The sequence below is a fragment of the Stegodyphus dumicola genome, chromosome 8, assembly GCF_044657685.1.
Source record: "Stegodyphus dumicola isolate Sdum_Otavi_A_Nest chromosome 8, ASM4465768v1".
NCBI classification, from domain to species: domain Eukaryota; kingdom Metazoa; phylum Arthropoda; class Arachnida; order Araneae; family Eresidae; genus Stegodyphus; species Stegodyphus dumicola.
Window position 1 is genome coordinate 156,446,849 of NC_140775.1, and position 15,820 is coordinate 156,462,668.

At 30.3% G+C, this 15,820-nt stretch overlaps 1 protein-coding gene across 2 annotated transcripts in view; it reads right to left on the reverse strand.

The window, feature by feature from the left end:
- Nucleotides 1-1,168: 1,168 nt before the first annotated feature.
- Nucleotides 1,169-15,820, reverse strand: part of Taf1 (TATA-box binding protein associated factor 1) — a 121,596-nt gene continuing 106,944 nt past the window's right edge. For both annotated transcript variants that reach the window (XM_035349867.2, XM_035349866.2), the window contains exons 35-37: nt 13,142-13,294; nt 6,296-6,466; nt 1,169-4,240 (exon numbers count right to left, since the gene is read on the reverse strand). In XM_035349867.2, coding sequence (XP_035205758.1) covers nt 3,818-4,240; nt 6,296-6,466; nt 13,142-13,294 — 747 coding nt within the window. In that variant the 3' untranslated portion in view covers nt 1,169-3,817. The remainder of the gene's footprint in view (nt 4,241-6,295; nt 6,467-13,141; nt 13,295-15,820) is intronic.

Genomic DNA, 15,820 nt, shown 5'->3' on the forward strand with positions numbered 1-15,820 from the left:
TCACTCAGAATAGTTGGTTGATTATAAAATATGATGCAATTTTAAAATACAGTACATTCTGTAAACAATAATTTTTAAAGGATAAAAGGGAGAACAGCAGAGACACCTTTACTCTTCAGCTTTTGTTCATTTATTACTTAAAATTTTATTTGTAATAGAACAGTAATCAATAATTATATTATAAAACTTTAATTTGTCACATGCTCAATTATTAATGTAATACAATTTTTTAAATTCAATATGACAAATGTCAGGAAGTTTTAAATGTTTTGAAAACGCATTTAACTGCCCTGAAATAACTTAGGCAGTATGTTAATTTCTTCTCCATTGAAAGTTTTTTAATACTGCTCAATGTAATCATTACCAGAGTAATTACGCTTCTTCACATGATGGATACTTTGCTTGCAAGATTAATCAAGAAGCTGCTTTAAGAATCAGTCTGGATAGAGAAAAGCCTTATTCTTATGATGAAATTCTATTTGATTCTTTTTGCTCTTCAAAATTTAGGCTCCTATGCATGGAAAAAGTTACAAGGAATAAACAAGGGCAACTTTTGAGTAACTGGATACCCCCAAATGGTGGGCACTCAGCCAACTTCAATTTGGCCACTACTAAGGCCGTAAGTGGTGGTCACTTTATTATGGAGGCACCTAATAGGTGAGTCAGCTTTGCCTCCTATGAAAGGATGGTCAGTTAAAGCTGTGCCTTCTCTGGGATTCGAACCCAGGAACTTTGGTATTGTAGTCAGCTCCCCTAACCAGTATACTGTGAATTGAACTGCTGGATATAATGATAAATTTTTTAAATGTTACAAATCATGGATCTATCATCTAAGACAGAGTTTCTTAAACTCAAGGGTTCCAGGACCTGCAGCAGGGGGTCATCAAACATTTTAACAGTTTTGATATTTTTTAACTTATTATAATAATTTTACAATTACCAAATATTTTTACACAATGTATCTGAAAATAGATGAAGATAAGACAATACAGACAAAGAAAACGTTTTCGATGCATTCTTTTTATAACATAAAAGTTCATTTTACTTGCTTCGCACATGATGCTGTCATTTCGTCTGTTACTTATTTAAAATTTAATTTTGAACTCTGATAACAATTTTCATTATTATACAATTATTAACTAAAATGTAAAAAAAATACAGTTTTCAGTTTTTTTTATTTTTTTTTTTTATTATTACAATCAATGTTGAAACTACAAGCATCTTCAAACAGAAACATTAAATCTTCAGAGTAAATGTTGCTGACTTTACAGAATGAACAACAAGAACCTTTTTCAGTTGTTATTACTATTTTGCAACACCAGTTTTTCGGTGGTTGAGATAACGTAAAAAGTAAAGTGCAAAAATATTTCAAAGAATTAAATTATTCCACATAAAAATATATCTTCTTATAATTATGCACAGAGTTTTCAAATGAGAATACTGTCAACAGACTTTTCTTCAATCTCGAAAACGGAACATTTCATGAAAACCAGCACTTTTTTACTTTGTTATTGTATATACAATATGTAATACACATCTTTGAAAATACAACATAAATATATAATACAAATGCATAAATGTACTGCAATATTAGTTCTGATATTTTAATACCTTCCACTAGTTCGAACAGATATATTAAATATATACAATTGCATATTTTAAAATTATATTTAAACTTGAAATTATACATATCAACACCACCTTTATGAAACACCTTTATCAACACCACCTTGAAATTATACATATCAACCAGTAAAAACCATTAATATATTTATTATTTACATAATCACAATGATCAATAAAATAAATGAAAAAACAATCTACACAAAACTTGTAAAATAGAATAATTTATTAAACACATCCAGAGAGTTAAAAGCTTCTTTTATTTATTTTTTTAATACATTAAGTAAATATTATTGGAGAAATTAGGATTCAGAAATTCTTATTTCATTTCTTAAATAAAAAGTGTAGTAACAGGAAATATAATTAAAAGTAAAAATAGAAAAAAATTTCCAACCACTTTTGGAACTAGAGATCTTAGAAGAAAACTTACAAAAGAGACAAAAGACTTCATTAAAGATGAAAAGATAGTATATAAAAGGTGAAGATATAAACAAGATAATTTAAATAAAACTAAAACCTATCATTTACATAAGTTTGATATTTGTTTGGTTTTTGGAAACCTATCCATATGTTGTACTAAAAAATAAGCCTCAGATTAATGTATTTTTATTACATGATTAAAATAATTTAAATCATTAAAGACTATAATTTTTAAAATTCAAAGATACATGATATTAAGTCAAAAAAGAATGCTATATCATTGACTACTATCCAAAACCAGAATCCAAACAAAGGTGCTTTTCAGACATGGTGTCAACAGACATAGAGAGTTATGAAATGTAACAAAATTCACATCCCTGAGTGCTAGAATATTGAATGCACTAAGAAATAAAACTATGTTTTGTTTATGAAGTTTGTCTACCCTCACTTTGTGTTCTTATTTTATGAATAAATTTTATGATTAAAATAAATATTAAACCAAAGTATTTTTTCAACTATACAATAAAATAAAATTAATAAACAAAACAATATAATCAATTTAATGTAGGACATGCACATCATTTTATAAATGCTTTTAAAAACAGAGACTACTTAGAATTATTACTTTAATTAGAATTACTTTTGCAATTTAATGCAGTATGGTAACCAAAGGCATTAATTTCCTTGCATAGTTTTTTAAAGTTAATATATACAAGTATTTACATTTACTCTTTCAATCATGTTCTTAAAATAAATATGTAGTCTATAAATAGAAAAGTTTCACCTATGAATATCTAAGCTACATTAAAAATATATATATATATATATAAAAAAAAAAAAACAATGGAAATTACTTACTAGCACTACAGCTCTAACAAAAAGAACCATTTTTAAGGAAATACGTCAGGTTTGAATTAATATTTTTAATGTGATAATAAATACACTGTGCCAAGAATTATGACTACATTTCCTGGTAGGATGCATTTATTATTATTTATTTCAGTACTGAAAAAATATCACTTTTCACCCTTTTTTGTAAAGCATAATTGTGTAACAGAAATATACATACAGTCCTTATTTAATAACATCTTCAATTTAGACTGTCTTCACCAGTTCAAGCTGAAATATATATAGCCACCAATTGCAGCATTATATTCATTATAGATCCCCCCTTTTTTAAGGAGCACATTTGTTGTGAAAATAATTAAGATGACTTTTTGATTTAAGAATACTTTTCAAAAGTTCATTAATTAGAGTCTGATTATAAATTATGAAATAAAAAATCTAATAATGCCAGAAATGGTTTTATTAAACCGCTTTTTATTTGATCGTTTTATGTCGTGGATTAAAAATTTGTATATCTGTTTGCATAGCAAAATAAGTATTCATAATGACAGTGTGCTTTTCATATATATTTAGACAGTTTTTTATCATTTTGGGGCCAGTATGGGTCGAGCTAATACATAAATATATACATATATAAAGAATTTTTTAAACATGATTGAAATACAATAACATGCCCGCATTAATAATGAGAAACAAAATTACAAATGTACATCATCATTCACTGATCAACATGAATAAAATTAGTGATTTCAGATGAATTATAAAAAAAGATATAACCTGATGAAAATTATGCAAATAATCAACTAAATAAAGATGACATGACCTTAAAGGAAAAAGAAAAGTGGAAGTCTTAAATTGATGCAAATGAATTAGATAAATTTTATGAACATTTAAAAATACACCAGATAAAAATGTGCAGTATATAAATTTAAAACCACAATTCCTCATTTTCTTGATCCATATGCCCAGAGGATCTATTAGATTCATCTTCTGAATCACTTACAACTAAATCATTGCTAACATTATCTTCAGCTGCATCATCTTTTGACTGCTGAAAATCATACCTCCCTTGCAAAAGAAACTCTGAAGGATCATAATTTTCATCAATTATTTCTGAATTTTCATTATCAGCACATAAAGTTAAATCAAACTGCATCACTTCAGCATTGTCTGAAGTCACATGCTGCATTTCAGTGTCACTATCATATTGTATCTTTTCACTGAAACCACCTTCAGATTTCACTAATAAATTATGACCTAAAAGAACAGATTCATCATCCTCTTCTTCATCATAATCATCATCCTCATCACCTTCAACATCAACGAACTCCATATCTTCATTATCTTTGGACTGAAATGAAATAATTTTATAAGCACTTATTAAATAAAATAACAATTCATTCAAGACACACAATTTAATCTCCATCAACGCTATGATTAAATGCATCAATGCAATATGAGCATAGCAGATATTGTAGCAAACTGCTCTCATTGACAAAAAACAAGCTACATGAATGAAATCAAGTATATAGGTTCATGACCATTAGATATGCTAATTATTTAAGTTTCACACTTGTCTGCACAAAATATGGCAGAAAGGAAAGGCTTTTCACTGTACCTGCCATACTTTAAAAAGTCATTAAAATAGTGTATTTTATTTTGACTTATGTTGTATTGAAGCCACAGGTTTAAAATGTATTATGCCCTTCACATGAATTCAACAGTAATTTGTGCAGCCGGATATGTTCAGAAGCAGTCGCAACATAGCTACATCTGTATGAAGGATGATAGTCATTTTATTGTATTGCACATCTACAGGTCTCAGTTGCATAGATGTTACTATCACATGCTACTGGTGACAATGGATTCACAAACATTTGACCCATGCATACAGGTTTAGGGAGATCTTCATATAACATCCTGCAGCCAGGCTGAATAGCAGAAGAAGTTTTGCTTTTGTCTTGGTACAGGTGACCAAATGTATTCGCATCTGTGAGCAACACAGTCAGCACTAAGATGAAGGTTTTACTGTCACACACTGCACATTTAGACAAAGAGTGTTATGATAAGAGGTGTAGTTTCACAACAATGCCCAAACACCATCAGTCATCAACATGGGCTCACTGACAGCCGAATGATATACTAAAGAAATGGTGGCTCTGTCAACGTCTACCCCAGTGCTCTATTCAATAGAAAAACACTCATTCATATATTGCTCACATCTCATGGACTTACCTTGCTGCTATGGTCAAACACATTGTTACACCTGCCCTAAATAGAAAACCTCCAGGATGTTATAATCCAAAGTTCAGTCTAAATGGAATGAGCTAATGCAAGACTATATTAAATATTTCTGTGAACCCATGTCATTACTTGTGACAGAATGCATTAGAAATAATGGGGCCAAACATAATATTGAGAGTGATAATATTCTTTTAAAGCTATGTAATAAAGATTTGTCATACCACTCTCATTTTTTAATAATTTTGTGTACTTGGTGATGATAAACTTCCTTCCACATAACATTCCAATCTGACATTTTTTATCAATACATATAGCTATTTAGATCCAATTTCATTGATAATCTACTTTATGTCAAAACTTTTGGGATGTGTTCTTAGATAAGGGAGTCCAATCAAAAACAGAAAACACCTTTTGGTACAGCTTTTGATGAGTTTATTGCGTAAAGCATTGTTATCAACCAATGCTGAAAAACAAAAGCACTTAAAATGCAGATCCAATGACCTTCCAGTAGATTATTTAAGCAGAAAACCCTGTAAACAGCGCAAAACCTATTTTTATATAACAGAGATTATACCTGAAATATCTCAGCCAAATAATGCATTCTTCAAATAAAACATTTAAGATAAAGCATAATACAGAATAATGGAATATATCAAATGCAATAAAAAAACCTCCAAATATTAGATAAAGATAATACATGAACTTCAAGAGAAGTGATTAAACCTCAAATACATAATTAAAAGCAATATTTTAAATTTCCTGAAAAACCATTATTTGTTCTGTTGAAGAGATCAAATGTTAAAAGCGTAAGTTTTCTTCATAACTTAAACATGGCATAATTTTATTTCACTTTTGATACAGCCAAGTATTTAATAATTGAAAATATGCACAATTCAAAGCTTTTTCTTAAAAATCTTAAATGATGAATAAGTGAGTTACGCATTCTAATCCATCAGATATTTAACAGAAAGAGGGCATCAGATATTTAACAGTAAAATAAACTGAATTACATATCTGATAGTAAATTGGTCCAACAACTTGCAATGTATGTATTCCATTTACAGAATTACATTAATGAATTTTTTAAAATTTATAATACATTTTGTTTTTAACTAGTTAATAATGAATTGTGTATATATTTAACTTGACGGATAACACTTACTTTCCCTCTATGCTGATCATCATACTTATCTCCAGCTTGACTTTCTGTGCAACTTCCATCATCATGCTGGAAGGAATTCCCTGTAATGGCTGAATCAGTTTCAATAGCTTCTAAAGCAGCTTCTTGGGATGATTTGATAGCAGCTTCCAGGACAGTGAGTTGATCATCATACTGAAATTATTAAAATTACAGCACATCAGAGTTAATTCACTAAAGATAACTACACTAAATTAATTAATAAGTTACTATTAGGGATATGTAATTTTGATGTTAAAAAAATGAAAATTAAAAAAATCAAAACTAAAAATTTCATATTTATTAAAAAAATTACAAATCACTGTTTTTCAAAGCTACTGTTATCATCAAATAAACTACTACTACTACAATAATAAACAGAAAGGAAGTAAATGATGCGTTAATCGCAATAATCTTTTCCTCAAGTCTTTGTCTTCTATCTATAACTGTGATGTTATAGAATAAAATATATCTTGACTTATGGCATATTAATGGACCATTAAGGCTATTAATAGACTTTCGATTATGTCAAATAGAATTTCTGAATCTGGAGCTCCCAAAGGATCGTACAAAACGAAAGTATGTTTCGATGTCCATCAAACAAAAAGTGGAATTGCTGCAAAAAATGGATAAAGACATGAAGAATGTGACAGAGAGCTTAGTGAAAACGTGTTTAATGAGACCATTAAAGCTTTGAATAACAGTTATTGTGAAGTTTTAGGGCAGAATGTTGTTGTTTTAAGAATCAACATGAGTGTCTTGACTGACCACTGTAAAAGACTGCTTATTAAAAGTTTACATCTATAAATGAGATTCTCTTTTGGAATCCCTTTAAAATATTATACTTTACAGTAGCTTTTTAATAAATTTGGCTTCAAAGCCTATTATCGTACTTATCCTAGCCACAGGTGCACAAAATAATCTCCAAACATATTAACAAGATTAATTTGTTGCATTCAATAGCAATGTGCAGAGTCAATTTATTCTAACTCTTCTCTGTTTCTTTTACCATTACTTTGTGTTTCTGATCAACTTAACCTTCCTTGCTCATCAAAATACTTTCTGTCTTATCACCAAAATAATCACCTCTTTGGTACTCAAGAGAAACTTAAAATCATCTGAACTCAACAAGATATAAGCAAGTGTACAGTTTGATTCTTCTATCAATTTATAACTTTTGAAGAAAATTCAGAAATGAAAGCCAACTGGATCCTTCATTTTCAAAACATTCCTTTAGGAGACTGATACTCAAGTTAGCATCTGCATATTCATTTAGATAAACAAAAATATGCTCCACATATTTACTCAAATAAATGAGAGATTCGAACCATGAATTTCACCACAGATGCAGGATAAAGTTTTCATTCCAGATGAGGTGTCTTTTCTTTTAAGTATCTTAAGCATGCAGTTTTCATTTTCTCGAGGACAAGAAAGCTACTTTTATTTTATATATAATAGTATTAAATTCTTTGAATTATTTATAAATATGTTACAATCACTTCATGTACCTAGCATTCGTAATGCAAAGTATGGTATCCATCAGCACATGATGATCTAAGAGTCATGCACATCATGGTAAGCAAGTAAAATTAGCTGATTTTAAAACCCAAATTACAAGGCATATGATACTTTCGTTTTATGTGATAATACTTTCTCTTTAATTCTATAAACAGACATAATTTTTTGTTCAGTTACAAAGTTCCGCTGTTCAAGTCCCGTTAATTGCTGTGCCGAGAATACCGACTAACTTGTCAATCGAAATTTTTTCGTTTTCACTAACCTCTCTGTCACATTCTTCATGTCTTTATCCATTTTTTGCAGCAATTCCACTTTTTGTTTGATGGACATCGAAACATACTTTCGTTTTGTACGATCCTTTGGGAGCTCCAGATTCGGAAATTCTATTTGACATAATCGAAAGTTCAAGTTTACTTTTATAGTATTGCTCTTACAGTCTGCAAAAAATAATAAGCCGGATCCAATTCGAAAATTAAGGAACAACGCAATCATCAACATTAACTGAAATAGATAATTAGATAATTTTAGCTTATACCGTTTGTTATACATAAAACGCGCACGCGAAAACGTATTCTGCGCTTGCGCACACGCAAATGCGCAGTCATAAGAGGTCTTACGCGCACGCGTAAATGCCTATGCGCATGTGTCAACGCGGCGCATGCGCAGAAAGTTTTTAGCTTCGAGGTACGGATTATAGATCATTCCGGATTATGGGTGTCCGAATTAACGACTTTTGACTGTATTAATGTTTATCACCTTATATGGTACAAATGCAACATCAAACCATGTCTTTACAATATATGTTTTAAATGATTCTCTTTTCAGTAATGCATTCACATGCACTTTTTACCATCTTTGAGATCATTTTGTGGAGCACCTGTAAACTCGATACGGCTAACTGCCATCTTAGCATTCCTCTTTAAGTCCTCTAGTTATGCCGTTTATTTGCATAGGCATTTCCTATGAGATACCCAAAACAGGAAAAAAATCTGCTAGTGACAAATTGGATGAATACTGAGGTCCATAAACCTTTTACAATGATATATTTGCTGAGAAATCCATGCAAGAACTTCATGAAATGACTGGACAAAAACACCGTTTTGCTGGAACCAACACTCAAATTCGTCAGCTTCAAGAAGCACAGTAAAGCTGCATAGTAATTAATGCCTTGATATACTGCATTTTTCATCTTAGTTTCAAAAACTATTCTACATGTCAGTCTAGCAACACAACAACACAAATAACTCATATGCAGATGCTATATGATCAATTAATAACAGACAAAAATTATGCTTTGTAAATATTCTTACAGTGCCATCTAGCTATATATGATACAATTACTACAACTACAATTCAATTTAAAATAAGATGTTTGCTTGATGTGCACAATGGATCACACTGTATTTTCAGTATGAGGGCAGTCCTGTAGCATGTAGATTGATATTAGACCTTTAACTTCGGAAGTATTCCCTTTTATATTCCTTCAACATGTCAACTACTGCTTGAAAGCAATTAGAAGTATTAATGATGTTTAAAAAATATGCACTTCCCATAAAACATGATTGTTTAGTTTCTGAATTAATAGTTTTCTGTAAGACTGGAAAAACACACCTTCATTGCTTGTCAGATGTTTCATTGGCCATTACAACTATTGATTTATCTTTTAGTGCTTTTTTCTTGGAGTATGCTCAAATGAGTACATACTTATATCTTGAAATATCTCCAGAAGAAAGATTATGGCACACATTTTACCAAATAATCACACATAGGGTTATTTAATTTCAAAAACAAAATATTGACTTTTAATCAGATTTTCACTGTGTTGTTTTCTTTTTCCATTTTTGCCCTTTTTGGTACTTGAAAATTATTGAAACTTATAATCTGCTGTTTAATCCCATATCAGCCAGAGGAGGCTATATTTTTCTTCTTTACTAATGCTAGTCACATGTTTCATTAAGGAATCCTTTTAAGGAATTAAGGAATCCTACAAATGAACATTACAATATATATAGATAACATTATGTGTATCCCTTAATGTACAAATTTCTTTCCTCTGTCATTATTAGCCCAAAAGAAACATTAGTCTCGAAGGGAATACTAGTCTAAACATGGCATTTTGAATTGAATCACTATAAACAGCATATCCCTTTTCAAATTGCTATCACTCAAATATTATCATCCTGTATTATATTTTTAGAAAATAAATAATGAGGAATATGCATCAATGTATGTATGCTTCTAACATTGTGAAAAAACATCTGTACCTAGAGCCATCAAATTTTGAATAATGTAGTCCTTCACATAAATATGGATACCAAATTTTGAATTTAATTTATTATCTATTTCATATTTCGTAAAACTTTAATGAATTTGTTAAGACACAAAGCATCAATAATAATAATAATAATAATAATAATAATAATAATAATAATAATAAAAGAGAGAGAGAGAGAAATCTGAAAGCTTTCAGATTTTACATTATGCCAAAAGGGGCCTTTTTTTTTTTTTTTTTAACATTTTGTGTGTTACCTTTATTTAATAAATACCATGTTCTTCACACTTCAACCATAACATTCAATTCAACATCAACATCGCAAAGTAATTTTTTAATGAGCATATCTTTAGAATTTCCGATACTCAGTATTGCATGTTGGAGATAAAAATGTCCCCCCCCCCCGTACAGTGTTGCCATTGCACGCTTTTAAATCGTTGAGTTTGTTAATAAAAGTTTGTTCAAGTTTTACAAAATTTGAAATAACTAATAAACAAATTCTAAATTCTGGCTTCCAGATGCCCATATTTGGGTGGAAACGTACATTATTCAAAACTGGACGGCTCTAGGGTACTGTTGTTTTATCACAATGCAAGAAACATACATACATTTATGCAGATTCTTCATTATTTAATTTCTTTAAATACAATATAGGGCTCTATTATAAGGCAGCAACAATTTGAAAAGTAAACCAATATTTTCAATGAAAAATGCCAAAACGAAATTAATAGTCCTTCTGGGGAAATTGGTCCTTTGGACTGAAAAAGGTTTGTAAATCCATCTTAGTAAGAAAAGAGAACATTGATACAATGAACAGGGAAAACAACTGCTATGCAGCTTTTAAAATTTTCACAATTTTGCTGCTGAATTGTGTATGGCGTAAGTGTGAAGAAAATCATGCTTAAAAATAAAAAGGCATTAAAAATGGAGGTCAGTAGGAGTAAGTGTAACAGCAGACTGCGAGCTCAGCGTAAAAAAATCTTAATGTACTCTTCTGGGAAGCAGTTAAAATTTGAAATCTTTCAGATTTCCTCCTTCTCTTTTATTGCAATCTACACTAATAAAACTTTATGAGCACTAAATTCAACCGGATATTTAGAAAGCAAAACAAAAGATATGTGCATTTATTTTACAGTTTTGTGACATGATTTTGGCTAAGGTGACTGGCGTGGAATGAGCGAGGTAAATATATACAGAAGGGAGATAGGCAGTTGGTGTGTGTAAGAGGAAGACAGAAATTCCAAACAATGCAATGAGTCACTGGATGATGAGTGCCATGCAAATGAAACAAAAGAAATTATTTTTTAAATACTTCCCTTTGCCCAGATTTCATTCAAAAAATTTCACATTTAATCACTTATACTATTAAATTTCACATTTATTTACAACTATTATGTAAATATGAAAATTATGTAGCTCTAGTCATTATGCATATTGCCCAGTCCCATAAGATGATTATTACTCATAATGTATGGCACCAGTCATAAGTAAGTTAGATACAGCTTATATTGAGGTACCCTCGCCAAGTACAGCTTATATCGAGGAAACTCTTTTGCAAGGACATAGAGATTAAAAAACATAATTAACCAGAATAAAAATTAAATGCAATTCATAAATTTTAGATTACAATCTAACACTTTCAATGAATTTACAATTGAAATTCAAAAATTAAGACACAGCCATTATTTTTTGGTAATTTTTCATTATGCACCTGCCCCATATTTTGGTGGTATTGTTGTGTGTATGTGTGTTTAATTACTTTTGTTTAAATACAAACACATGCACATATAGTCTCCAGATTGGTGCTATCATCGGGCTCGGTACATGTTTGGCTTTTCTTTCACAGGGACCAAAAAGCATGTCAAGTACACCCACTTTTCAATGAACCATCTGCAAACAAAGCTTGCAAAAATATATCTCCCATTTAAAGTGGCATTACTTCTTATTTTTCCAGGATGCTAAATCTGTTAATTGAAAATAAACACTGAAGGGAAAATAAACACTTTACTTTGAAGTGTAAAAATATACAGCATGCGAAATTTTAAGAAGTTTGGGGACCTAATTTTAAGATGTGCATATATTCTATTCTAAGTGCATACACTTTACTCTACTCTCCTTAATGATGACATCTGAACTAAGGTCTTTATATAGACCAAAAGGATTAAGTACTTCCAATGGTGTATTTCTATTCAGTTTTAGTAAAAAATGTAAAAATTTCCGTAGGTTATTTTATTAGATTTCCTGTAACACATTGCACTTTTAATGCTTCAAATGATGTGTATAATTTTCAATTGATATTTAACAGAAGGATAATCTTGATTACATATATACAGATGTTATATAGACTATAGATGTACACCCAATCAAAAAAAAAAAGGGGGGGAAGGAACAATTCTATATCTCCCGTTCTGACTAAATTCAACTTACGTGTTTCACATCTTGAAAGCACGATTTAGGATATATATTAGATTTATATATAGCATTGTTCTTACTTGAGTATTTTGACACAAAATTTGACATTTTCTGAAGTAACATACCATTTGAGCTTGCTAAACAAACTCTGAGCTAAAAAAGCTCTCCATCTTGCTACTGTTATTTCCTGTTCGTTAAGAACAACAGTCATTTCAGTTAGAATTTTTTAAGAATTGCCAAATCTGCATAGGTGAGCTTTTTTTTCCTACCTCTATTTTGTTCGACATACTCAAGCATACTATCTATTAGGCTGTTCACTAAAATACATTATCTATTAGCCTTTCTAATTGCATACAGAAAAAAAAAAAAAAAAAAAAAAAAAAAAAAAAATTCAATTCAAAGTGTGGGAACTCCTTATATCAAAGATAAGTGCAAAAGATTTTTACCCTTAAGGAAGAGAAATCTGATTTCTCTCATAATGCAAGCTATATTCTACAAATTGATGCAAATCTAAAGTTGAATTTTGTCTAATTTTTATTGCAAATTTACACGCTAATTACTGACTAAATTACTTCAAATAATTTAAAAAGAATTTGCTATATTAAAATAAAAAGGCAAACAAGTTGTACCCTTTTCAAAGCAGCTTCACAAGCTTCCATTATCTCTCTTGCTTTCTTAGTAAACTGACTATCTGGACCATTAAATGTAAGGCTATTGGTAAGTAACAGTTCCACATCAGCTTTAAAATCTTCTCTGTTGCTGTACTTATGAGCTTTAATATTCTAAAAACATTAAATATGTAGTTAATAATATATGAAACATATTACACATACATCAAATGTTAATGCAAAAGTAATATGTGTTACAATAAGAATATTTTGAATAACAGCCAGGTCACTCCGAAATTTTGAGATAAGTGCAAGTGGTAGAAAAAAATTAATGGTTAGATTTGAAAATCTGAACTATTTTAGCTTAGCAGGTGAATTTTTATGGCCAACTGCAGGTAGTTTAGCATATAACAAATTTTAGGCAGAAGGAAAAATGGAGTTGATCTGAGAACATTATCACACTATGATTTTCTATAATTTTAAATGGGATTGAAAATGAAGGTTCATCTTGTGCTACTATATTCAGATGATTTACAGATTTCACAGAGGTCACAACTCAAGGATAAAGGACACACAGGAAGGCCGTTGTCAGCAGTAATCCCGGATAATTTGTCTGCCATATGAAAAATGTTGTTAATCGATTACAATCACTGCACATATTAAATTATACAGAAAGAACTTAACATCGGATCTGCAGCCACACATAAAATTATTCATGAAGAATTGCATATTAAAAATCTAATTTGCCATTGAGTTCCCCATAACTTAAATGAGCATGGAAAAGAGGAGCATATCAAAATCAGTAAAGAAACCCTTAAATTACTTAGAGATCGAGGCCACCACATTATTTCTAAAATTGCAACTGGTGATGAAATGTACATACCATTTTTTGAGGTTCCAACACATTAAGAAAGTAAAGTATGTCTTTGAAGATGCTCATACATCCACAATGGCGAAAAGACAATATGCCGTGAAGAAAGTAATATAATCCGTTTTCTTCAGAAGTACAGAACTGGTCAAAGCTATCAAGCTGGAAGGACATAAGATAACTGATATAAGTGTTTTCCAGAATTCTTCAAGAAGTGATTGTTCATGCTTCACCATGACAATGCATCTTCTCATTCAGAAAGACTGACAGTTGAACAAAAACATATCAAAGTGACAGAACATCCACCCTATTCACCCGATATAGCTATGAGTGACTTTTGGCTATTTTTAATTTAAAAAGGAACTCATGTGGACATCGTTTTCATTCCGAAGATGAGACTGATGAGGCTATAAATGCACTTTTTCATCAATCCAAGAAATGGATGGCTTGAGGCATTTAATCTTTGGAAAATTCACCTACAGAAGTATATTGATACTGGAGAAGACTGCTTTGAACACTCCTAAAATTTCCTGAGTATAACTTTAAAAACCTATGTGTATCTAAAAAATTTCAGAGTGATCCTCATAAACCAAAGAGCAACAGAAGTAAATGATCAATTTAAATTAGAAAAAGCCTAAATATAATACTTACAGGGAGAACTTAAATGATACCACATCAAATACAAAATATAGTGTTAGAAACATATTTTATTACATAAAATACTTCTGCTAGTGTTTAATAATTAACTGACCATACTGTAAATTACTCATATTTATAAATCATTTAAGTATGTAACAAAAATAAAATTAAAATAAATGTGATGATTAAAAGCATCACTTAATGGTGACCCACAGCTTGTATTACTGCTGGTTACAGATCCATTGGTCACCCTTCTGGGTCAGTACAATTAATTCAGATAGTACTTTAAATTTAAAAAAAAGGCCCTCGATTACTCATCAAGGTTGCTTATTACCAGCGACCTACAGACTGATGGTCACGTGGAATCTACCTATATGTCACTAATTTCAATGCTGAAGTAAATTTAGTTAGATCTTCCAAATTAAATTTAAACTGAAGCATACAGATGGCTATTAGTCACCAAAGACTTATGGAATGATAGTCACTAATAGTCACCAATAGAACATCATTGTAGAATGTAGCAGTAAATTATTAAATTAAAATGAAGCACACTGGTGCTCATCACAGCTGTTGATTACTGATGATCTGTAGTCTGATTGCTATTTGAGAGGTTATCCCACAGACTGCCTGTTTAGGTGACAGATAATTTTAAATCAATGACAATACAGACATATTGATTAAGCTTGTTGAGCACCAGAGACTACATATTTACTGTTATTGAAAGTAAGCTTGTAGGTCATCACTGTAGGATAGTGAAGTAATTTAGATAAATATTTACATTAAATTAAACTGAAATGTACAGTACCTGTCAAAGTAATTGGTCACAAGTGACCTACATGAATTAACAGTCAACCACAGATGATTAGTGCAGATCAGTGCAGTAAATTTAGATCTAAAATTAATCCCAACCAAAGGTCTCTTTTAACAATTAAACTTTTTATCACCAATGACCATCAAGGTCACTGACCATTAGTAAACTATGGTTTACCATCAGGTGTAGGGTAGTGAAACGTTGTTGCTCTGGCAACACTTGTCAGGACAACCAATAAGATGTACACAATACTACAACTTGAAGTAACATTTAAAAAATTTGCAAAGACTTTAAAATGAATAAAAATTTAAATTTTGCAAAGAAAGATTAAGGAATGAAAAAATATCCGGCAAATCTTATTCAAAAATAACAATTAAAATAA